This window comes from Aphelocoma coerulescens, chromosome 1 (assembly GCF_041296385.1).
Source record: "Aphelocoma coerulescens isolate FSJ_1873_10779 chromosome 1, UR_Acoe_1.0, whole genome shotgun sequence".
NCBI classification, from domain to species: domain Eukaryota; kingdom Metazoa; phylum Chordata; class Aves; order Passeriformes; family Corvidae; genus Aphelocoma; species Aphelocoma coerulescens.
The window spans coordinates 198462-223532 of NC_091013.1; the positions used below are offsets into that span (position 1 = coordinate 198462).

General features: G+C 45.8%; 1 protein-coding gene across 3 annotated transcripts; it reads right to left on the reverse strand.

Annotated features, from left to right (window-relative positions):
• LCMT2 (leucine carboxyl methyltransferase 2) lies at positions 1-25071 on the reverse strand. Of its 3 annotated transcripts, XR_011149687.1 has the most exons (15): positions 24809-25071; positions 23015-23096; positions 22524-22704; positions 20085-20241; positions 19468-19657; positions 18954-19061; positions 16828-16918; positions 14446-14703; positions 12168-12398; positions 11073-11170; positions 9128-9315; positions 8792-8927; positions 5981-6814; positions 3606-3800; positions 1-3467 (listed from the first exon to the last, which is right to left on the reverse strand). XR_011149687.1 is itself a non-coding variant. In XM_069008391.1 (13 exons), the coding sequence occupies exons 1-13, from the start codon at positions 24973-24975 to the stop codon at positions 6647-6649; spliced, it is 2055 nt and encodes a 684-aa protein (XP_068864492.1). In that variant the 5' UTR covers positions 24976-25071; the 3' UTR covers positions 4472-6646. The 3 variants fall into 3 exon arrangements, 1 of the variants encoding a protein (XP_068864492.1); XR_011149623.1 differs by having other exon boundaries at positions 1-3800; XM_069008391.1 differs by lacking the exons at positions 1-3467; positions 3606-3800 and having other exon boundaries at positions 4472-6814.

The following is a 25071-nucleotide window of genomic DNA, read 5'->3' on the forward strand; positions in this document are numbered from 1 at the left end:
GAAGCAGTGTGAGACGGGGTGGGACCACAAACCCAGGGTTGGAGCCAGAGGTGAGGGGCGGGGACAAATGGCTTCCTAGGATGTAGATGAGGGAAGAAAGGTTTGTAGAATGGAGAAAGATCCACACTTTTTTGTATTGTACACACACCTACACTCATTATGAAAGTCACATTTTTAATAATTAAAATATCAGTTGAAGTTACTGGCTAGTTACAGCAGTGAGCTTCATACAGCATCCCACCCTTATGGATTTATCAGAAGAAGCAGTTTCAGGTTCTTTCATCTCCTCCAAACACTTGGGAAAGCCATTGTCCTGGGGTGACTGTATGATGCTGTATTCTCTATTGTCTGCCCTATGTCAGATATGAATCCTGTGCCTTTCTGTACCTTTAAGGGAGAGGGGGGAGAGCCGGTGGACTTCCTTCGGCGCTGTGTTCAAAACACAGATAAGCTCCGCTTCTGCAGCAGGGAAGAGAGCTACATTCCTTTTACTTTTTAGCTAGTTTTTTGTCCTGGGACTTTGGCTTCTTCTTCATCTCTTCTGGAACTGTTCAGAACACCAGAACATCAGAACTTCGCTGGGAGGCCTTTCCACAGAGGCCCTGAGGGGCCCACGCCAAACCCCAGCTCCGCAGAGGAGAAATCCACACCCTCAAAGGACTTGGAAATCTACCCAGATTCTCTCCACAGCGAGAGGTTTTATTATTTAGCATTATTATTTTCCCGTGCATGCGTGCATTGCGTTTGTTAAATAAATAGGTTTTTTTCCTTTCACTTTCCTCCGAGGAAAATTCTTTCTGAACCTGGTGGGGGAGGGTGGCTGTAACCTGCCTTCTATCAGAGGACGTTTATTTTGGACGTTCCTCCAAATTTGTCTCAAACCAGGACACCCATTTTTAACCAAACTCCTTGGCAATTTTCTCATATAAATAAAAGCAAGCACTGGCAATGACCAACAAGTGAAAAGAAAAGCAGAATATCACAGAAACATGGTGGGATAGCTTCTATGACTAGAGCACTGGAATGGAAGGGTTTAGGCCTTTTAGGAAAGACAGGCTAGAGAGATGAGGAGGGGATGTAGCCCTCTATGGATATGGAACTCTGCCTCAGGAAGTACGAGGAGCCTGCTGAGAGCTTATGGGTGAAGATTAAGGGGAAGGCAGAGACAGGGATATTAAGGATAACAGGAAGGGCTTCTATAGATATGTTGCAAGCAAGAGAGTAGGGATAATGTGGGCCCTCTTCAGAAGGAAACAGGAGACCTGACTACCCTGGACAAAGAGAAGACTGAGGTTCTCAAGGACTTCCGTGCCCCAGTCTTCAATGGCAAGTACTCCAGCCACACCACCCAAGTCGAGAAAGGCAAATGCAGGGATTGGGAGAATGAACACCCTGAGCCCACTGTAGGAGAGGATCAGATTCAAGACCATCTAAGGAACCTGAATGTGCTCAAGTCCATGGGACCTGATGAGATACATCCCCAGGTCCTGAGGGAGCTAGCAGAAGAAGTTGCTAAGCCATTATCCACCATTTTTTGAAAAATTGTGGCAGTTAGGTAAAGTCCCTGATGACTGGAAAAAGGGAAATATAACCCCCATTTTTAAAAAGGGGAAAGCAGAAGACCTGGGGAACCACTTCTACCCCAAGCAATAGTGATGGTGCTGCACAGCCCCATGGAGCTGCTTCTCCTGTCTGGCTTTACAAGGTCCTCCACTTCCATCACCCTCCTCCTCACGGGTTCCATAGGACAGCTGCTGCCCAGCTCTGGAGATTGATGGACATTTCCCAGACATTTCATGGGCAAAGGAGTGGTGAGGATGTGTTGTGATGGTGTGGGACCTGAGCAGGACATACACAACATGTAATAATAAAGGGTGGAGAACATGCTGAGTTGGGCAGGAAGAGTTTAATTTCTTCCAGTGGGCCCATGGTTTGGATTTGTGCTGAAAAGACTGTTGATAACCCCAGGATGTTTCAATCAGTGCTGAGCGTCAAGGCCTTTGCTGCTCCTCACACCACCCTGCCAGCTGGCGTTGCACAAGGAGTTGGGAGGAGACAAACTCTTCAGAAGGGCTCAGCAAAGAAGGAGAAGCAGTGGGGTAGCACTGTATATGAGGGAATGTTCCGACTGTCTAGGAATTGACAGTGGTGATGAAAGGGTTGAGGGTTTATGGGTAAGAATCAGGGGAAGAGCAGATCTCAAAGTGGGAATCTTCCCAGACACAGAGGGAAGGCTGGTAGGCAGATTGGTAGTTCCCAAGGTCCTTCATTCTATCCTTAAAGCAGGGTGAAATGAAGTTTCCTGGATTGTCCACAGCTTTCCTTCTATGACAAAGTGACCTGCTTGGTGGGAGAGGGAAAGGCTGGGGATGGTGTTTACCTGGGCTTTTGTTAAGCCTTTGACACCGTTCCCCAAAGCATTCTTGTGGAGAAACTGGCTGCTCATGGCTTGGACAGGCCCACTGTTCACTGTAAAAAAGGATCTGGATGGCCAGGTCCAGAGAGTGGTAGGGGACAGTTTGATTCAGCTGGTACCCAGTCACCAGTGGGGCTCCCCTGGGCAGCACTGAGACCAGTCCTATTTCTACTGATGACTTGGAGGAGGGGACCCTCAGCCAATTTGTAGAGGACAGCAGGCTGGGTGGGAATGTGTATCTGCCAGAGGACAGGAAGCTCTACAGAGGGATCTGGAGAGGCCCAAGGACTGTCCCAGGCAGTTCCTCAAACTCCCTACTCCCCTACCCCTCTCTGACTACTCATGATTACTACACCCTTTTTCTCTTCTGGGTCCAGCATCGCCACCACCACTGAGACTTCAAGCGGATGGAGAAGCACCGGCGGCGCTGAACATAGCGTGTCTGCAAGGCTTCCAGGTATCTCTGAAGCCGGGCAGTAAGCTGCCCCAGGAACCTTCCAGCAGCAGTGCTGGTGCTGCATTCCAGCTCCATTGAGCTGCTGCTCCTGCTGCTGCTGCTTTCCAATACAATGGGATTCATGATGACCACTAGTCTAGGGAGCAACCTGGCTATTGCCACAGATCTTCTGCGTTGCAGCATCATGGAGCCATTGCTGCTACATTGTCTTATGTTCTTATGTTTGTCCTTTTCTATCACCCTGTTCATGTCTGGCCTCGCCAACTCCACTCCAAGGCACTGGGGAGGCTCTCTGGCCCCCAGCAGCCTTGGCTTCCCCTGCACATCAGCGTGGACCACCCTGCCGCTCCCCCTGCCCCATCGCCATTGGGCCAGCTGTGCCTCCAGCTCCTTGCGGTGCTCCTCAAAGAGCGCCTGGGCGTCCCAAGAGCTTCGGATGAACCTTGGGAAATGCCTCCTGGAGCTCATGGAACTGTGTAGGGCACTGCCATGGGGCAGCTCAGTGTCTGCTGATCTCTGTGCCCTGTCCACATTGCTCTGCCCCTCCAGCCGGCCTCTTGCTGTGCTTGGATGCTCTGAGTTCTGACGGATCCTCTGCAAGAACCACAGAGGGGTGAGACAAGAGCAGCTCCCCAGGATGCTTCACACTGTCCTGCCACGCATGCCACACCAACCCCAAACCCGCATGGCCCGGCCCAGCCCAGCCCACACAGCAGATCAGAGGCCACCTACCCACAGACACTTGTCCCGTAGCATGGCAGTGACCAAGATGAGCTGCAGCACCACCATCGTGATTGCCACCAGCTCACCCATGGTGAAGATGTTGAGGAACCCCATGGCACCGTCCCTGGCAGTCCAGGTCACCAGCACAGGCCGATGAAGATGTTCCCCAGTGACCTTCGGTGTCCCAGTGATGGGAATCCAACCCTGGTGGGGAGGCAAAGGATGAGGCTGTTGTCTGCCAAGACACTGCCAGACTGCTGTGCCTAGCAACCACTGTCTGTTCCTGTGGGGCCCCTTTTATAGCCTGGCAGAGTCCCCTGTGTGACATCATGGGGCAACCAGAACCCTCTTTGTGACAGTGTGGGGCAGGCAGAGCCCCCTGTGTGTCATCCTGGGGCAGTCAGAACTCCCTTTTGGATACCTGGGAGCCCACAGGAGCCCAAGGGAGAGCCCTTGCTGCCTTGGGCACAATGACCATCCATTCCACGTTGCCCTGCTGAAACCTTCAGGATTCTTTAAGTCAGTCAGGTCGTAACAATTTCATTTGACATCAAGAATCTGTTTTCAGTTGTTGTTGGATCTGTAATTGCTGGGGGTGGGGGGAGGCTAACTACTTCATAATAGAATCTCTTTTGAACAGATGATTTGTCTCGATTTCATGAGCCTCCATGACACAAGGGCAGTGATCATGCCCCTGTGCTGGGCACTGGTGAGGTGAGACCCTGAATCCTGTATTCGGTTTGGGGTCCCACACAACAATAAAGACATTGAGGTGCTGGACTGTATCTAGAGAAGGGCAATGGAGCTGGGGAAGGGTCTTGTGTTTTAACCCCAGCTGGCAATTCAGTAAGGAAAAAAAGTGACAAAGAAACTCATAAGGTGAGATAATTTAATAAATAGAAACAAATTCCAAAAATAATGGATGAGAGAAAAGAAACAGAGAAGAAAAAAAAGCAAAGTAAATGTTAACAATTTCTCTGCACCCAACAACCAATTTGCAGTCAGACTTTCATGGAATCACAGACTGGTTTGGGTTGGAAGTACCAACCACCACCTTGCCATGGGCAGGGACACCTTCCACTGGACCAGGTTGCTCCAAGCCCCATCCAACCTGGCTATGAACACTACCGACACAGGGCAGCCACAGCTTCTCTGGGGAACTTGTGCCAGGGCTTCACCACCCTCACAGCAAAGAATCTGTTCCCAACATCCCATCTAATCCTGCCCTCTGGCAGAGGGAAGCCATTCCCCCTTGTCCTAGCACTCCAGGCCCTTGTCCAAAGTCCATTTCCAGCTCTCTTGAAGTCAGGGGCTCTAAGGTCTCCCTGGAGCCTTCTCTTCCCCAGGCTGAACATCTCCAGCTCTCTCAGCCTGTCTCCAGATCAGACAGGCTCCAGCCTTCGAGCATTTCTGTGGGGTCCTCTGGACTCATTCTAGCAGCTCCACATCCTGAAGGACCAAATGCCACCCAGAGGGACCTGGACAAGCTCAACAAGAGGGCCTGTGGGAATCTCGTGAGGTTTAACAAGACCAAGTGTTTGTGCTGCATGCGGATCAGGAACACCCCCCTACATCAATCCAGGCTGGGGGATGAAGAGATCAAGAACAGCCCTGCCAAGAAGAATTTGGGGGTGCTGGTGAATGAGAGCCTGGACATGCCCTGGCCCTGTGTGCTGGGCTGATCCAACAGTATGGGCAGCAGGGGAGGGGGAATTCTGCACTTCTGCCCTGCTCAGGTGAGACCAAACCTGCAGTGCTGCCTCCAGCTCTGGGGTCCCAACACAGGAAGGATGTAGGGCTGTTGGGAGCCAGTGCAGAGGAGACCCCAAGATGGTCAAAAGGATGGAGCATCTCTATGCTATGAGGAAAGGCTGAGGATTGGGATTGTTCAGCCTGGAGAAGAGAAGCTTTGGTGTGACCTAACTGTGGCCTTGCAGGACTTGAAGGGAGCCAACAAGAAAGATGGAGAGAGGCTATTTACAAGGACCTGGAGTGACAGGACAAGGGAGAACAGCTTCTCACTGAGACAAAATAGGTTTAGATCGGATATTGGGAAGAAATTCTTTCCTGTGAGGGTAGTGAGGCACTGGCACAGGTTGCCCCGAGCAGCTGTTGTTGCCTCATTCCTGGAAGTGTTCAAGGCCAGATTGGACGGGGCTTGGAGAACCCTGATCTAGTGGTTTCCCTACCCATGGCAGGGGGTGGAACAGGATCATCTTTACGGTGCCTTCCAACCCCAAACCACACTGCTCTTCACCTCTAAGGACTACTGCTGCCAGCTGCTTTTGAGGTACTTTATTTACAGAACACAAAGAGCTGTAAAAAAGCAAAGGTCAGTGAGGTGTTGTTCTGGGGTGACGTTATGAAGCTGCTTTATTCCTTACCCGTCCACTCAGTGCCCAAGGATGCTGTTTCTTTACGATGGACCCGAGGGGTGGGGCTGGAGCCACAGGTCTCGGCAGGGCTCAGGAGGGGGTGCGCCAGGAGCACTATGCTGCTTTTTGGTTTCCTTTGTGTTCCAGCTAGCTGGGAAAAGGTTCTGTGGGGTTTTGTTCTTGTTCTTTTTTCCCTTTCCTTCCCCTTGCCTCACTGCCTCCCTTCCCTCCTCGCTGGTCTGAGGAGCCCGTGGGGTGGCCCCGGCTGGTCCAAGCCCGGGTGTCTGTTCCCTCTCCAGGAATTTGTTGTATTTTGAAGGTTTTTTTTTTTAATCCTGTTCTACCCTGTTTTGTGTGTGTGTTAATAAACAGTTTGTTTGGGGTTTTTTTTCCACTTTCACTTGCTGTGACCCACTTGTCTTATTGGTGGAGGAAAAGGGGAGGCCCTTTTCCCTTTGGAGGGGACACTCATTCCAGAGTGTTTTCTCCTGAAGGTTTGTCTCCAAAACCAAGATAGGTGTGAATCCCTTGCTGTAACTGTCCCTCCTGATCCCACCTTCACAAACGCATTCTGGATACAAAACCTTTGTGGAAACACTGTGCTGCTTTTGGACCTATAGTGAATAGATGTCTCCCCACAGCACAGTAGCATGGTTCAGCCCTGCTAGGTCCCACTCAGTGACTGATCAGGATGCTGCTTAGCCTCAGCGCGACAGGCTCTGGGTTCAAGTGTGTCCCAAAGGAGAAGCAGTTTCCACCACCACCAATAACCAACAACTCCTTCTCATTTGGCAGAAAGACACTGCTATGATTATGTAGCATTAATGGCCACTCCAGATGCCCCTGAAAAAGGAAAGGAGATTTTGAACATACAGGACTTCACATGGTCCACCGTACCACCCATGAATGTGGGCAAAACCAGATAGAGAATACAGGAACAAGTAACCCCCGAGGTATACTGCTCTACTATACCCGCCCACCCACCAACTTGCAGTTCAGTGATTTTTTTTTAATGAGAGAAAATGTCTTTGTACTCCCTGAATCTTAATACTTTTCCTCCCAAGAAGGTAGCCAGTCATTTTTTGATACAATGTAAATCTTTGGTATTCCTGGCCTGTGGCAAGGAGTTCCACAGCTTACCTATGTAACTGGTAGGTTCAAAAGCCTAGAGAGTTTCACGTAAGTCAAAACAAACAGCTCATAAGCAAAGCAAGATACCAATCAATCTGTATCCGCTTATTCAATGTAAACAAGAGAGTTATATTCTTTTAGATACAACTTCATTATCATTCACTTCAATTATCATTATCATCATTCATTATCATCCTCACTGCTGTCCAGCAAGGGCAGTCTATTTTATCTAAAGGATATGAGGCCACTTATAATTTCTGCTACAGACAATAATTGAAAACTAAGCTACAATTAAGCACGTTTCATGCTTTATACCCTCAGCAAAATGCTACAAGGTCAACCAGATGCACACATCCACTATGAAAAACTGACCCGTCACAAATTCCAGTTTCACCAATGACAGGTTCAATGTATACAGTTATCAGAAGAATGTTGTTGCTTTACATAAAAGATAAATAAAAACTTGTCAAGCAACAGAAATGCTCTTATAGAATCACTGAATGGTTTGGGATGGAAGGACCTTAAAAAAGGCCACCTCACTCCACTCCCCTTGCCATGGGCAGGGACACCTTCCACTGGACCACACTGCTCCAAGCCCCATCTAACCTGGGCTTGAACATTTCTGTATGGGGCAGCCACAGCTTCTCTCGGCAGCCTTTGGCAGTGCCTCACCATACTCTTCATAAAAAATTTCTTCCATATACCTAGTTTGAAGCTACTGTCCTTTAGATGAAAACCATCACTCCTTGTCCTATCACACAGGCCCTGCTACAAAGTCTGTCCCTACCCTTCTTAAAAGGCCCCCTTTAAGTACTGAAAGAGGCTCTAAGGTCTCCGCAGAGCCCTCTCTCTCTCTTAAGGCTGAACAACCCCAAGTCTCTCAGTGCATCCTCACAGGAGATCAGCTCCAGCTCTCTGATGACCTTTGTGGCCCTTCTGTGGATTTACTCCAACAGATCCATGTCTTTCTTTTACTCCAGGCAGTATTACTTGAGATGAGAGCTACTCAGAGGTGTAGACCAAGTTTTGCCCAGAGTATGCCAAAACCTTGCTGTGTGACACCACCTGTATGACTGTTCTTCAGTGATTCATAGAAGAAAGCCACCAAATAGTTAAAAGTTGGAAGGGTCCTCCAAGCATCATCCAGTCCAACCACCCTGTTCAAAGCAGGCTCAACTCAAGCAGGCTTATCAGTACCTTGCCCAGTCAGGTTTCAAATATCTCCAATAATGGAAACACAACAGCCTCTCTGAGCAATCTGGTTCAATCATCCTTACAGGAAAGCTTTTATGTTTCAGTGGAGTTTCCAGCATTTCCATGCTGGTTTTTTTTCTCATATTTCAGGCAGCAGCTATAGCACACTGCAGTTGCCACCAAGAAGTTCTCAATGAAATTATACCACAGACCTCCATAAACACTAACTTAGCCTCTGGTTTATCTATTCCCTTCCTCCACAGACATCCTGAAGTGACTATGCTTGCATCCATTTCAGTTCTGGTGCCCCTTGTCTGAAACAGAGCAGCTCCATGTGCTCCAGTCTTCTGCACATTCCATCTCTCCCTCTCTTAATGCTGCTATATTCTCCGTGCTGGGTAAGAGCACTTTGGAATTAGATCCTTCTTCTATGTAAAGTTACCTCGTTCCTTCATAGGACACTGCTTACCCTGAAGGAAAACTTTCAATACTTACCACATTAATCACATAGTCCAAGCAGAGACCAGTCATTAAGTCAATGACAGTGATGCCTGGCACAGAGGATGCATGAAACCATACTCCACCGACGAGCAGAAGCTTTCCTTCATGCACATGTGCAGTATGTGAATACCTATGAGTTCAAAATGAGATTGAACTCCATTAGCAAGGGAGGCTGGTAGACACAGGCTGAAGATTCTCTGCTGAATGCTCTAAGCAACCTGGTCTAGTTGAAGATGCCCCTACTCATGGCAGGAAGATTGGACTAGTTGGCCCTTAAGAGGTTGCTCCAAATCAAACTGTTTTATGATGCTATGAATGCCTTCTGCTTACCTTGGGACAAGAGGAGGGTGTGTCTCTATTGTCTGCCACTGAAAGCCATGTTCAAGCTCCCTCAGAAGGAAAACTGAACCCAAGGGCTGCTCAGCTGCTCCCAGACCTCCTGCGATCAGCACTCCTCCTTCCCAGCTGCAGGCACTGTGAGAGTGGCGGCTTTCTGGGACTGGACCCTCAACAGCAATCTAAAAAAACACAAGTCAAGGCTGAAGTTTGCCAAGCTAAGTGTCTGCTTAATGTCCAGGCTTTTAAATGACCTTTTCCTCTGTGATTGAGTTTTTTGACACCCAGCCTTCTCCATATGTTCCTCTAGGGACTGCTAAGTGCTTCCATTTACACTACCTCTGGCCCTCAGTATGTTTAATATAATCAGTCTTTAGAGGGTTTATTTCCACACATTTATTAGAGGTAACTTTATCTGTATTCTTGCATGCTGCTTTCTGCTCAAGACATACACCTGGGAACTACAAGTTTGTTTACAAACACATAGACTAATGCAGTGACCAGCAAAGCTGGTGATCAGTTGTTCAAACCACAGAGTGGGATAAAAGGCTCAACTGCCGGACTAAAATCCAGACAGAAAACCTTTAGTGCAAGCACTGAAGGAAAAAATGTGCGATCAGGCATTAAAGGAATATCACAGCAAGTAAGTGGTAGAGTTTTGAGGCCACTTGGTCCATACCTTCCACTAAAAGAAATGAAACTGTATCTGTTATCACCTGGATGGATGCATGTTTATATAATAGTTTCCAAAAGTCTGCAGTGACAAGAATTTCTCACCTCTTTAGGCAGTCTATTGCAGACCCAGCTAGCTTCAAGATCAATAGCTTTCCTTAGTGTCCAGTTGATTCCCTGTACTACTCAAAGTTAAAATGGAGAACAATTTTTGTCTTCTCTGCAACAGTATTTTAGATATTAGAAGATGTATTTCTATCTTGAATATTCTCCAGATTCAATAGCTAGAAGTCCTTCAAAACCTTCCCCTGTGAGGTATGTGGCCTGGTCACTCTTGCTGCATACCTCTATACAGCTGTATTGCACCCTGTCTACTTCTTTTTCAGCATCAGCTTTGGGTATTTTACAGTAGTTCTGCTGAAGTAAGGAACACTGTAGAAAATAAAAGAAGCAATTCATGTGTCTACCAGATAACATTTCTGGGTACGTATCTGAAGACACAGTGTAGGCCTCCCACAACAGTGGGATATTGCTTACTCATGTTTAGCTTGTGACCTCCTGCAACTATGCATCTCTCATCCTGTAACTGTGCTATGTACAAGGTTGGGCTCAAAGAGTTATAATAAATAGGGTTACATCAGACTGGTGGCCAGTAAGGAAACAAGAGAGTAAGTCCTCTTTAACTCAATTTCCTTTGATGACACATTCAGCAATCCACTTGACTGAGGCAAACCAGCAGATATTGGAGGTGGTTTTGATTTTAGCAAAGCTTTTTATGCTATCTCTAACAGTATCCTTCTGCATTACCAAAGCTTTTTATACTGTCTCTAACAGTAACCTTCTGCAAAAATGGCCAGCACACAGCTGGACAGGTCCATGATGGGAGAGGTGAAAGAACACACAGACAGTATGTTCTCAGTAGCATCCAGCAACAGGGCAAGAGGCAACGGGCACAAACTGACATAGAAAAAAAATCCACTTAAACATAAAACCCCCTCATATTGTACTAACAGGGTGGTCAAGCACTGGAATAGATTGTCCAAAGAGATTGTAGAGTCTCCATCTATGGAGATAATCCCACCTGGACAATATACTGAGCAACCTGCTCTAGTTAGACCTGTTTTAAGCAAGAGTGCTGGACTAATGACCTCCAGATGTCCCTTCCAACCTCCACTATTCTGTAGAGACTGTATTCTCTACAGAAGAATAAAAGGCTGGATGTTTAGAAGTCAGTTCTAACTCTAATCACCATGGAGTACATTCTCACCGCAGTGTAGGAGAGTTCTGGAGTGTGCAGGAAATACCAATCCCCGAGCACAGGCTCCAGAGCAGAGCGGCCACCATACACAAACAGGTACTGCTCACCTGTGGAAACAGACAACCCAGTCATAAGAGAAGTTGGAATCTGGTATGTCACAAAAGCAAAAATTTCTGTTTGCATAGAAGGGAAGCTGACAAAAAGGGTGCAACAGTACTTTGGGTAGATGTCAAGGCCATGCATTCACTGCACTATGCCCCGTCCTTTCACTGATTCAGGTAAAACCAGTGTTGATCACTTTCTTCAGCTACAAATCAGTATCACGGCAAAAATAAGATGAAACAATACAGCCTGACAAAGACAAAACCCAATGTATTATTAACAAAATTTTATTTACCCATTTAGCATTTGCTTTTTTGATATAAAATTGTGACTGGAAGCTACAGTGTTAATTAAAGACTGCTCCACAAATGGAAAATGTGCTCCAGACTAGACTAACAACTGCTTAACAATTCCCTTCTGCTCCCCTTGGAGGGTTGTCTGCCAGCTGCAGGAATGGCAACCTTAGGAAAGGACAGCTTTCAGCTCCTGAATGCCACTGCTTAAGTTTTTGCCCCTTACAACCAGAATCTTTTACTAGATCAACCTTCATCTTGCTATTGCAGGACCTAATTCTAGAGCTGTTCACAACTACTGAGTGTTTGTCAATTGCTACTAGAGAAGTAACATTTCTTCTGAAGGACTTCTGGATAAAGAGCTAGGGATCCTACTCCCCAAAAAAATGTCCTTCAGAGAGAGCAAAACTTATTTCTGGCATGATCAAGTATGAAAAACTTCAGCCATAGATGATCTCCTAGAATCAGTCTTCCAGAACAGATTACAGCAGATTACAGTAGGTTTCAATCCTACTTGCCACTGGGGATGTAGATAGCGAAATTCAAAATTACCATATTTCAAGTGTCAAGAAGAGATCTCAAAGCCTCTTAATTGCTTTCCTACTGGCAGGCTTGAGTAGTGTTCAGTATGAACTTCATGAAGTTCAACAAGGTCAAGTGCAAGATCCTGCATACCTACAGCCACTTCCACTCTTTCCAGGCTTTTTACCTTTAAATGTCATTTCAGTTGTGCTGTGTCTCCAACGTGAAGCTGCTGCTTCAGCAGCAGGCTGCAGACTTACAGGCTCCACTGAAACGTCATCTGGGTCTGAAGCATTACAAGTTTTGGGGAACTTTAGCCACAACATTCCCAAGCCTGTGCTCGATGGGGATGTTCGTCCTCCTACGACCAGGGCCAGAGTGTCTGAGAGACAAGACACAGTATGGTACAACCTCTCACCTGTGGAGATACAAAATGTCATGGTTCACATGGATGTTTTTTCCAAGAAATTTATAATCATTTTAGTTGGAAAAGACCCTTAAAGATTATCAAGTCCAACCATTCCTCCAGCACTCTCAACGTCAAAACTACACCATGTCCCCAAGTGCCACTTTCACATGGCTTTTAAATCCTTCCAGGGATGTGGACTTCACCACTACCCTGGGTAGCCTGTGCCAGGCATGGACAACCCTTTACTTAGAGACATTTTTCTCAATATCCAACCTAAACCTCCCCTGGCATAGCTTGAAGCCATTTCCTCTTGTCCTGTCCTTTGTCCCCTGGGAGAAAAGGCCGACCTCCACCTGGCTACATACTCCTTTCAGGTGGTTGTAATGAGTGAGAAGCTTCCTCCTGAGCCTCTTCTTCTCCAGGCTGAGCCCCCCCCCCCTCCCCCCAGTTCCCTCAGCACTACTACAATGGGCTTTCAGTAGTGGTAGATGAGGGAAGAGCAACAGATTTCATCTACCTGGACTTGTACAAAGCATTTGACACTATGCCACCCAGCAACCAGTCTCTAAACTGGAGAGACATGGATTTGACAGATGGACCATTCGGTGGATTAGGAATTGGCTGAATGGTCTCACTCAAAGAGTTGCAGTCACCAGCTCAGGGTCCAAGTGGAGACCAGTAATGAGTGCTGCTCTTCAGGTCTCCGTAGGGACCAGCACTATTTAATATCTTTGTAGGTGACATGGACAGTGGGATCGAGGGCACCCCCAGCACATTTGCTGATGACAAGGAGCTGTGTGGTGTGGTCATGCGCTGCAGGGAAAGGGAGGGGCATCCAGAGGGCTCTGGACAGGAGAGGTGGGACTGTGCCAACCTCATGGAGTTCAGCAGGACCAAGGGCCAGGTCCTGCACCTAAATTGAGGCAATCCCAGCACAAATACAGACTGGTCAGAGAATCAAAAAGCAGCTCTGGGGAGAAGGACTTGGGGGCGTTTGTGGACAAGAAGTTCAGTATGACTCAGCCGTACGTGCTCGCAGCACAAAAGTCAACCATGTCTAAGGCTGCATCAAAAGATGTGTGGCCAGCACGTCGACGGAGATGATTCTCACCCTCTAAGCTGTTTTTCTGAGACCCCACCTGGAGTTCTGCATCCAGGTCTGGTGCCCCCAGCACAATAAAGACATGGAGCTGTTGGAAAAAATTCAGAGTCTACTAGCTTGATCACAGGGCTGAAGCCCCTCTGTTCTGGAGCCAGGCTGAGAGTCTCGGCTGTCAGCCTGGAGAAGTAAAGGCTCCAGGGAGATCTCAGAGCCCCTTCCAGTGTCTAAAAGGGCTCCAACAGAGCTGGAGAGGGACTTTGGAAAAGGGCCTGGAGTGACAGGACAAGGGGAACGGCTTCCCACTGCCAGAGAGCAGGGTTAGATGGGATATTGGGAACAAATTCGTCTCTGTGAAGGTGGTGAGGCCCTGACACAGCTTGCCCAGAGAAGTGGCTGCCCCATCCCTGGAAGTGTTCTACACCACGCTAGATGGGGCTCTGATAAACCTGGTCTACTGGAAGGTGTCCCTGTCCATGGCAGAGGGTTGGAGTTAGAGGATCTTTAAAGTCCCTTCCAACCCAAACCATTTTATGATTCTATGACTCCAGCCCCTCAATGTCCCTTCTTTCTGTGAGAGACCCAGAACTGGACAAGGCACTTGAGGTGTCTCTGCAGTGCCCAGAAGAGAGGGACAATCACTGCCCTGGGCCTGTGGCCACACTAGACTGGTACCAGCCAGGGGCCATTTGCCTTCTTGCCCACCTGGGCTCATGTTCAGCCACTGTCAAACAGAACCCCCAGGTCCTTTTCCAGCTTTCCAGTCACTCTGCCCCCAGCCTGGGGCACTGCATGGAGCTGTGGTGACCTAAGGGCAGGATCCGGCATTTAGCAACGAGAACCTTCAGATCTCTGTGACTGCCAGCATCACTGTGCCATGACATCACTTTTTCACTAGACTTTCCTTCACTTTTAGCACAAAGGTATCTTGTACTTGCCATCAGTATGGGAACTCACCCCATCTTTTATCAGGAATATTCTGTGTCACACAGACAGCTTTCCAGTAGCCTTCAAGCTTACTCAGCACATGGAAATTTCTCATGCGGCAGTGTTGTCCATTCTCCTCCCCAAAGCCTCCTGTGGTAAGAATCACGCCGGGTTTTATAAGAACGGAGTGGTGACCGTAACGTCTCAGGCCAGGACTTCCTGAGAGCCTTGCACATACTGCTGCAGGGACACTCCCAGCCATCCCAACAGGACCAGCATGAAGAGGAACTGTAAGCCAAAGAGAACCAAAGAACTTATGCACAAATACAAACCAAGGACTACATTTTAAGTAAGAGGTTAAGCACGTCATCTTTTCAAGATGACCATTCATCTTTTCAAGAAGAAAAAAACTGAGAAGCAAGTTGACAGTGCACACAGATAATCTGAAATGCCCTACAAATCAGGATGCAATGGTTAAAACTACTACTTTACCAACTGTAACTTCTACCCAGCTCACTCAGCTCCTGGCAATTCTGAGACTGCTTTCATGAGGTGGATGTAAGACTGGCCAAGAGACTGCAGTGTCCTAAACTGCTGCAGCAAGATATGAACCACTGCACTACCTTCAAAAGGACCATCTGTCTGATTAAGACAATATATCTGGCTACACAAACAACACAGAACAGCAGAAAAAGGAGAAACACCTGGAAGCTGATTTCAAAGTTTCTTGCCAGACTTTGATCCTATCTTCACAGACGCACTGAAATAACATTCTGAAGCATGACAAATAATCTGTTAATTCGAATGGTCCTACTATAGGACAGTATTTCCAGTTATCTAAATATCTTCTCTCTAAATATTCTATCTCTTAGCACGAAACAAACTTTTAGCACAGGACTCTGGCTCACCTATACACTGTACACATTGTTTTCTTTTAATCAGTTTGGAATCTGCGCCTTCTTTGTTTTAATCAAGGTCTTTATTCTTGTGTTGTAAGAGATGATGAGGTGCAGGAGGAGCAGCTTGCAGTCCAGTTTTTGTATGCCATAATCAGAAAAATTTCCTGTACTGATAGTTGCTTTGTATAAGACCCTACTTTATCATTTGATGAAGTAAGAAATTTCATCTCTTTGGGCTTAAATGTCTTTTTACAGACTGATCTTTTGAAGACGGAGGAGTTTTTTCATGTCACAAAATATACTTACCACGATTTCTTTGGAAGATTTAGTACTCGCACTCTCTTGAACTGGGACCCAAGTCTGTCTGAGAGGATAACTGGGGCATTTATTGCTATTAGAGACATACATTTTGCATTCCCAGTAAAAAATATCTAAGCATGGACAATTTACCAGACTTTGAAGGATTTTGCTATCAGTTTTGAATACAACAGAGACAGCAGCAGGAAGACCCTATTCCTGTCTCTAACGAATCAAATGTCTTCACTGTAATAAAAACCATGAAGCAAATGTCAGATTGTTTTTCTTAATTTAAGGATAGATACTATGCCTTTAGGAGCCTTCAAGGATTTAACTTAAGGACCAGCAGCAATCACACAGTACATTAAACCACACCCGCATTCATTTAGCTTCAATTTCACTACATTTTCAAATCCAGCTGAGACACAACACATGGATTCAATGGCCATCCCGCCCTATCCTTTTTCAGCTGCTTTTCTTGCTCCCTAGAACATAGATTTCAACTTTCTCTTGAAGCTAGAACTACTTGTGGTGCTGTACTGTGAAGACTAGTGGTATAAAACAGGTTATAAATAACCTTCTGCTTTCTATGCTGAAAAAGGAAACAAACAGACAAAACCAGGAATTTCTTGGACTGCTACTGCCACCAAATAATTTTTATCTCAAAAACACAATCTTGGTCTTGCCTTTTCCCCAGCTGTACCACTTTTCTCCCATCTAAAAGAAGTGACATGCAGATTTAAATACTACAGGTACACTTGCACCCACACGGGATAACAAAGCAAAGCACAGCTTCATGACAGGCTTCCGAGTGGTCTGCTGGACAGGGCAGTAAAGAAAACAGAACAACCTTTTTGGAGCTGGAAGGAGAGAATGGTTCAGAGAGCCATGTACGGAAGCAACCAGGAATAAATTTGAAAGGGAGATCCCAAAAACAGGAGGGTAGGCTGGCATTGCAGCCATGCACTGGAGGAGCTCATGTATGAAAAAATGACAAGCTGTTCAGACTGGGAGGTTCAATAAACTGAAAGAATGGAAGTGATCAGAACCACAGCTCTGGCCTTGCTTTAGACAGCAGAACCATTGTGGAGGAGTGAAGAAAGCTACCAGACAGCAGCATCCCATCCGCCCCTCCCAGGGTTTCAATGTCTCCTAAAACCTCTCAGAGAAGCCTGCATGAGATAAAAGAACACTGTGAAAACTACTTGGTGTGTACCTGTCACACTGGGTAACAACGGAGTCCAGGAAGGTTCCATCCCCTTTGATGCAGCCAACACAAAGTAATGAGAACATTTCAGATGCCATTCCTGTAGCAAGCCCAAAGGAAAAAACAAATAAACAAACAAACAAACAAAGAAAGGAAGACCCAAACAAAAAACCAATCCCCCTCAAAATCTAAGAGCAAACAGCAGAAACAGCCAGGGTGACCAAATCAAATACCAACCCAGCCTAGCACTATTTCCAGCAATGGTCAAAATCAGAGGGGTGAATCAGAGAAAGAACAGGTGGGTAAACACCTTGCTCACTCCAACTTTCAAAAATTTACAGCCCAGGGATCTTCAAAGCAAGAAGCTTTGTATTGTGTCTTTGTATTGAACAATCCTTGATGGATTTTTCATCCATGAACCTATCCAGTTGCTCTTTGAACTCACAAAAACTTTTAATGTGTCCAACATGCATCCCATAGCTTAACTATATATTGCATGTGAAGGTTTTTCTTTTTGGAATCAACTTCCCTTTATGCTTCTCAGTTCTGATCACAAAAAGGAGTGAGGTCTTTATACCAGAGGGATTAAAGTTTCTTAAAGTTCATGGAATATAAGTGATTCCAGAGAAATCACAAATGTTCAAAGGTGCAACATGGTCCGTGCTGGACAATAATACATAATTTTCAGTCTGGCCCTGGAATCATTCTGAGGCAGAAGCACAAGCAAAAGGAACGTACAGGAAGCCAGTAGCAATGAGAGTTCACCCTGGCGTTTATGGACGTCAGGGAACGGAGTGTGTACATTCCCATTGCTAGGATATATTCAGCCAACTATGTGATTAGCAAGCATAAACACGAATTTAAAAGGCACAAGAACTCATGTTATCAGCTTCACTGCCCCAACCCATATTAGAAGTAAAAAGCATCTTTTGAAAAGTGACATCCACAAATTAACGTAAATACTGAAAATGGAAGAATCCACTATTAGTCCCTTAAGCAAATTACTCTAAAAATTGGCCTCCCTCCACATTGGGTGTCTATTTTACATTTCTTATCTAATTTGACCAAGCTTGTTTCCAATAAGACCTGGACCATACTTAATCTTTCTCTCAAAGGCTAATTGTAGAGCTCTCTGTTATCACATCGTTTACTCCTGTGCACATTTCCAGCTCGGACTCACGCACACTAACCTCCTCTGTCTTTACCAAGTCTTTACCTTCTCACTCTATGAGCAATGGCCTTGACCTACAACAATTCTACCAGACATTTCTAAACCACTTAGCAAATCTGCCAGCACTTTCAGTCACCACTTTTCCATTCATATAGCAGAGCAGCTCCTACCATGTTGGCAAAATAAATTCAAGCACATTAAATTGTTTTCATACTACAGCTATTAGATTTCTAGAATTATAAACAGAGAACCATAAAATCAAATGGGAAACTTCTAGTAAGTATTCCACAGGATATTTAGCTCAAAGTTACTCACTATCTTGCACTTATCTTCACTTCTAGACTTCAAATAGTTGGAAATGTTGCTAGCAGTTAACATAAAAATGGCAAAGAATAGAATCATAGTTGAATTTCAATCATTAATACAGGAATGGCTGTATAAAGTCAGACAAAAAAATATCAGAAATTAGTAACCTGTATCCAACAATGACAAACAATGGAGTAGTCTATGGAAATGGAAGAGAGCAGGACAAGTGCATTTGCTTTCCCCAGGAATGCTTTCAACCAACTGCAGTCAGGAGCAGCACATCAGGTGTATATTTATGTACTCAGTAATCCTTAATGGATTTCTCTTTCATTAAAGTAATTGTCCCTTGAATCCATGCCAACTTTTACCATGTACAACTTCTTTTGTACTACCAGGTAGTTTGCTATGACAAGCCTGTCTCCTTGAGAGACTGGAAGGAACATGCAGCTTTTCTAAGATCAAGGAGAGACTTCTTCCCATGCTGCTTCACCAGCAGCTCCCCATGGCCTCTGTGTAAACTAAGCTGATCCAAGGTCCCTTCTGCCTCCATGAACACCTGTGCCTCAGCAGCTCTGTACAGAATTGCAACTACAAGAAATTGCAGATACCTTATGATATCAAAGCCAGGTCCCTGATCTTCAGAATAAAGGAGGGTTACCTCATACTCATCAAAAGGCTCCAGAGTCTGCACTCTTTGCTGCTCATCTTCTGGAATACAACAGGTGAAAAACTCATTCATATCCATGACACTGCAGTCAGTCCAGCCCTAAAAGACAAATCCCTCAAAGTCATCACCTCTGGAAAGACAGAAACTCACTTCCCACAGGAAAACAAAGACCCTAAATTAAACACCTGCATAAGCCACTAAGACTGTCTAGATAAAGCAAGAGCAGCCCAAAAACTGGTGAAAATAGATCTCTCATCTGTAAAGTTCTTAAAAACTTAGTTTAGTGCATCAAAAGTCTCAGAGGAACCCATTAATCCCATATGAGACAGTAGGGTGCAAGCCAATTGGAAGCACCTTCTAATGATGAGTCATGCTACCAGAAAAGGCAGTATACCTCAGCCCTGTTTGCTTCAGGCTTCGCCCCATAACTGGCCAAACACTTAGTGGTCCAACCTTCCTCAGATGAATCATGCTTCATGCATACCCTTGAGCTGCAGGTGCGTACCTTTCCCAGAAAGCGCCTCTGCTGTGCCTCACAGTCAGGGTACCGTGCCAGTGAGCGCAGTGCACAGTTCAGCTGGCTGAAATGCTGCTGCATGACAGATCCAAAAGGGTCCTCTGGGTGCACCTGCTCGTACACCAGGAAGCATGCCTGAGGGAAATGCTCTGCTGCCCACTGAATCAAGGCATCTGACCTGTTGGGAGATTGTACATAAGAAATTGAGGGCACACCCATCACACGACAGATGCAGTGTATCTTCCTGCAACACCATAAAGGTGCTATTAAGGCATTCTGACAAGTGGTAATACAAAAATGAGAGTGCTGTGCTGGGCACTCATGAACGTCTCCTCCCCATCTGCACAGACAATGTGCATGAGAAGAACAAAAACCTTAAAATTGCTCATTTCAGATTTTCCTTCTTTTTCTCCTTCCTTTTAGGCTATCGTGTGGACATCAATTACATCATCATAATGATGATGTAAGGAGCTATTTGGGACTCCACAGAATTCCCAAGGCTTTACTTTCAAGAGAACACGTCTCCCAGCCCAAGGTGATGTACTCAGAAAGAAGCTCATTGTTTTCCCTTTACCACCTGGGTAAGAGAGGAGAACCCAGCTGACCTGGTGTTCTCCATGTAGGTGAGCACCACCTCTGCGATGAAGAGGGTGGGGGTTTCATTGTTCAGACCCGCTTCCTCCAGGGTTCTCTCCAGCTCAGACAGCTCTGATAAATCCACTCCCAGTAATTTATAATCCTCTCCAGAAAAGGTAATGGCTCCTGGGAGACAAAAATGATACAACCTCACTATGGTGCTGCTGCAATACTGAGACCAAAAGGGACGAACATGAAAATCAAACCCACAGGCAATCACTCACAAGGCTACATCCATCAACTATATTTCTCTGAAACATGTACAAGAAAATCCCCATCATTAAATAACCCATGAAGGGATAGTGCCATGTGATCCATTAACTGCAAATCTAAAACTCTGTTATTCCTAATGCAAATTTCACCTACAGATTTCTCATAGAATTACGAAAAATAATATAATTCTCATAGAACTACACTTACTATAACAAGAAAACTTTATTATATTTACTTTAAGAGAATTTTTTAGAACCACTGTAATTCAAAATTAAACCTAAAGGGCTCTCATTTATACACCTTTCACTTTAGGCTAAGAAAGCACCCTTGCTTTGGTATAATTTCAATGGTTTCCCTCACAATCAGAAAACTATTCTCAGGTTTCTTAGGCTTGGTTTGTTTGTCTGTTAAACAGATTTCATTTCTGTATAATGGTACTGAGTCCTGAAACTGCACATGCTAGCTCTTGGCAAACACCAGGACCTGACTCACAGATCACCATCCTCAGAAATATGTTCCAGTTTATGATCTGTAAGTATTATCATACCTCTGTACCCCATCAGAATATGGTAAGCTATGGCCTGTTGACCTTTTCAGCCACAACCACACCATTAACAAAGCAAACTGTAAAGTACCTTTAGAAATCACCTACTCTGTCTCTGCAACCCAACAACTGTATCTGTCCTGAGGACAGTTAACCTACACTGTTCTCAAAGTACACTTCTGGAGCCAAAAAACGGCCTTTTGCAGAAGCCCATCAGAGTGTTCCCTTCTAATTTCTTCTGACTTGTCCATCCATTCCTTCCTGACCTCTGGACACAGGGAATAGGGTAATTCCAACTATCCGACACCTTCCCTTGAGTACTTGAAGATTCTTGGTATGGACAGAGTTCCTTACCACAGGTCTCTGCCAATATTAAAAATGTGAATGGATTTAGGAAGAAAATGAAAAAGTTCATGGAAGAGCTACTCACTAAGACCTGAAAGTCAGGAACTCACACTCTATAGCTGTCTTCCATCTGTATTTAAATTGATTAATACCATCTAAATGCTGTGGCTTACATATGTCCCTACTGCATTTCATTCCATGTTTTCCAGACCATCCGTGTACTATGTCAAACTCCTACTCTGATTCACCTTATTGCAAGTCCCCATGTTTCCTGCAGGTTTATGACATTTCACCTTCTACAGCATATCATCTAGAGCATTACAGGAAATCTTGGAGGAAAACAGATGCAGGAGAAACCTCTAGTGATCCACATACTTTACATTCCTCCTTTTGCCCCTTAGCATTCAGCTTGCACAATATTCTGCAGTAGTTTCACAAGGCTCATTTTCTCCTGCCTTGGAGGGCAAAAAAAAGTCAGGAAACAGAATGACTAATGTTTTACTACAGTCAAGATACTTAAGAGTCAAACCTTCTCTCTTACCCATCAAGGCCATAAATCATTGTATAATTTAGGGTGAAAGGGACATTTGAAAGTCATCTTGTACAAATACTTCCTCATGGCAATATCTGTATCAGGTTGCTCAAAGCTTTGTCCAGTCAAGCTCTATCTCCAAGGCTGAAGATTCCATCCGCTTTCTAGGCAATCTGTTCCCATTTCTAACTACTCATGTGGCGCAACCTCCTCCCCAACATTTTCATTATACATCACCGGAATTTCCTTTTTTCTTTGCAACTTTCAACCATTGTCCCTTGACTATTTGCTTTATGCCTCCAAGAAAAGTGTGGCTCTGTCTTTTCTAACCTCTCCCAATAGGTAAGCTGAAGACTGCTGTAAGACTCACCTCCCTCCCAAACTCCTCCCCATAAGGCTGAACAAACCCAGTTCTCTCAGCCTCCCCTCCTACATCACCTGCTCCACCACTTCATCATCCTCATCACCTCCCACTGGACATGCTACAGTTTGCCACTGTTTTTGGACCAGTGAACTCAAAGCTGGACACACCCTTTCAGAATTTTAACAGAAAAAACCTGACTTTGGTTTGGTATAATCAGCTCCTGACAAATCCTGGCTTCTTGTTATCTCCCAATTCTTACAAATGATTTGTTTCAACTTTTTCATAAAATGAACGTGCTTTCCATCTACAATTTCATAGTCCCCCTACTACAATCTGTCACTTTTTGAAGGCTAAAGCTATGTTTACTTCTAAACATTTTGTACAAAAGAAATCTTCCATGAAAGCCATACCTAATCCTTCCCCTCCAGTGTCTCCCACCAGTGCTGACAACTCTTTCATTCTTTTGATCAGAGTGGCTTTTTGGCATGCCACATTTGGGAAGTCTACCTCATATACCACAGTGTGACGCAGAAGACCCATATCCTTCAAACGGAAGTATAAGGAATCAAAACCAGCACCTAAAGATAGGATCTGCAGAGAAAGCATCAGAAAAAGTTATACTCAACTCTAGCAGCATCTTGAGCATCTAGGTGCGAAAAATATTAAATATCATCTGTAGAGTGACAAAATCAGGCAACCTCCTGCAAGAGACAGAGGATATTGCCCCCTCCCAGATACTTCTGCCAAAGTGACACATGGACAGCCACAGTACTGACAGTCAGATTTCTGTACCCTGATGGGAATGGATCTGAACAGATGCCAGTGTGAGTTACTGCCCAGATGCCAGAAAGACTTTACGCACATTTAGTGGGAAATGCCAGTAGCCCCAGAGAAAATGCACCTGTGTCCTGGGTAGGCTTTGTGTCTTCAGCAGGAAGTCCTGAACACAGTGATCTACAGCACGGGCACGGATGTAATAACCCCTGTAGGAACAAATTCAGTTGTAATCACTGCCCAGGGACTCGATTTCTCCAGCACTGGCAACTTTCATTTAAAAAAAATAAAGATCTTTTTCTCTCAGCTTCTACCCAGTAACTCCCTGTTTATAGACCTGCACTGGGAGATGATTTTGTCATCTCTAGAGCTTGCTAATAAATATAGATCTCCTGCACTCAGTGCGCACATTACTCATCAGGACTATGGGTAACCCAGAGAAAACGTGCAGATATCCTAGCTGTTCTGTTTTGCATAAGCAAATATTTGCTGAATGAAAATGTCTGAATCCAGACAGCGAGGATGCTCCCCTACAATGCAGATGGTTGATACCTGAGTTTCTGCCCCGAATCATATGCTACAATAACAGAATGAATGAGTGTGTGCTAATGTAGTGAGAAGGGAACAAAAAAGGGAAGAAAAGCAAAGTCAGGAGAGGAATTCCGTTCTTTGGTTTTTGAATGAACAGAACTAAGTCAGTCTAATTCCTGGAAAGCATTTAGCATTTCCCCAGTCTGGCATGGATTGCTGCCTCTTGTTTCTTGGCATTCTCCTTCAGTTAGTTTCATCCTATATCCACCTGGCTATATCCCAGCTCCTATCACCCCTTTAACAAGCATGTTACCATCTTCATGCCTCATGGGGACAAAGTTTTCACCAGACAGTCTAAGATGCCCCAAAATTGATGACAGTGTTGATAAATGCAATACACAACCCTCCCTGTGAATTCAGCTTGGCATGCCAATGTTGTGTGACAAGCCAATGCAGGTTTCCCGATGAGCCACACTCATCTTCATAGGCCTGCAAGTTTCTGCTTGAACACCATTGTTTGATTTTCCCCTGAATGAAACTCCTTTGGCAATTCACAGTCATTTGGATTGCATTAAACTATTCACCTCAAATTATGTAAATTCCACAGCGACATCAGCCTAGCGCCCTCTGCAAACACACATTAAAACATGCTTGTGTCATACAAAGCTCTGGAGAAGTCCTCCTGGTCAGACACCACTGATTCAAAACATATTGCTTCCCAGTGCCACCAAATACCTTATGGAAATTGTAACATTCTGGGGAATTAATGGAAAAACTATCGATGTTATTACATTATCAGTATGTTTTCAAATATTAATTAGTTTTCAGCAGCATTAAACGCTGAAGTTAGGAACCAGTCTGGTGGCAGGACAAAGCATTCAGTTTTGGTCCGGAAGCCATGTAACATTATACTAACAGTCTAATAAGGTTACACGACTGTGAGACAGTGCACTGCACGTTGCCACTCTGCCACCCTGCGTAGTTTGCTTAAAATATGTTTGAGAAGCTGTGCCTTGCACAACTGACAGCTCTGAGCATGGGGATTTGTGGTGGAAGGAACCTTAAGCTATTCTCGTTCCACCCCTCTGCCATGGGTGCTCCAAGCACCACGTTGCTCCAAGCCCCGTCAAACCTGGCCTTGGAAACTTCCGAAGATGAAGCAGCCACAACTTCTCTGGGCAACCCGAGAGCCACGGCCTCGCCACCCTCACAGGGAAGATCTCCTTCCTAATACGTAACGTAAACCTACTCTCTTTCAGCTTGAAGCCATTCCTCCCCCTGTCCGGTCACTCCTGGCCCCCCGCAGTCCGAGATACCCTCCCACGCCCCCCGGGCACCGGGGCTCAGCAGCCGGAGCAGCGAAAGGTCCCGCGCAGTGCCCGCTCCTCACCGGTGGATAAGCGGCGCTCGCCGCCGCCGCCGCCCCGCCAGAAGCCGCAGGAACCGGTCCTGGATGTAGCCCCGCGCTGCCGCCGAGCACTTGCTGACGGCGCTGCTGCCGCCGGTGCCCTGGACCTGCCGGGACAATGACACGGCGCTGCCGCTTCCGACCAACATCGTGTCCCGAGAAGTTCACAGGGCCCCCGGCGCGGGATGGCGGGGCCGGGCAGCGCCAAGAGGGCTCCGAGGAGAGGGGACGGCAGTGCCCGCCGC

Excerpts from the sequence above, each read along its gene's own strand:
- LCMT2 (XM_069008391.1), bottom strand. The coding sequence starts at position 24,975 with ATGTTGGTCGGAAGCGGCAGCGCCGTGTCATTGTCCCGGCAGGTCCAG. Across the intron at positions 14,704-16,827 it reads GTTGTTACCCAGTGTGACAG|TTCCTCTTCATGCTGGTCCT; the intron begins GTACACACCAAG and ends TTTGGCTTACAG. Across the intron at positions 9,316-11,072 it reads CAGAACTCTCCTACACTGCG|ATTGCTGTTGAGGGTCCAGT; the intron begins GTGAGAATGTAC and ends GTGTTTTTTTAG.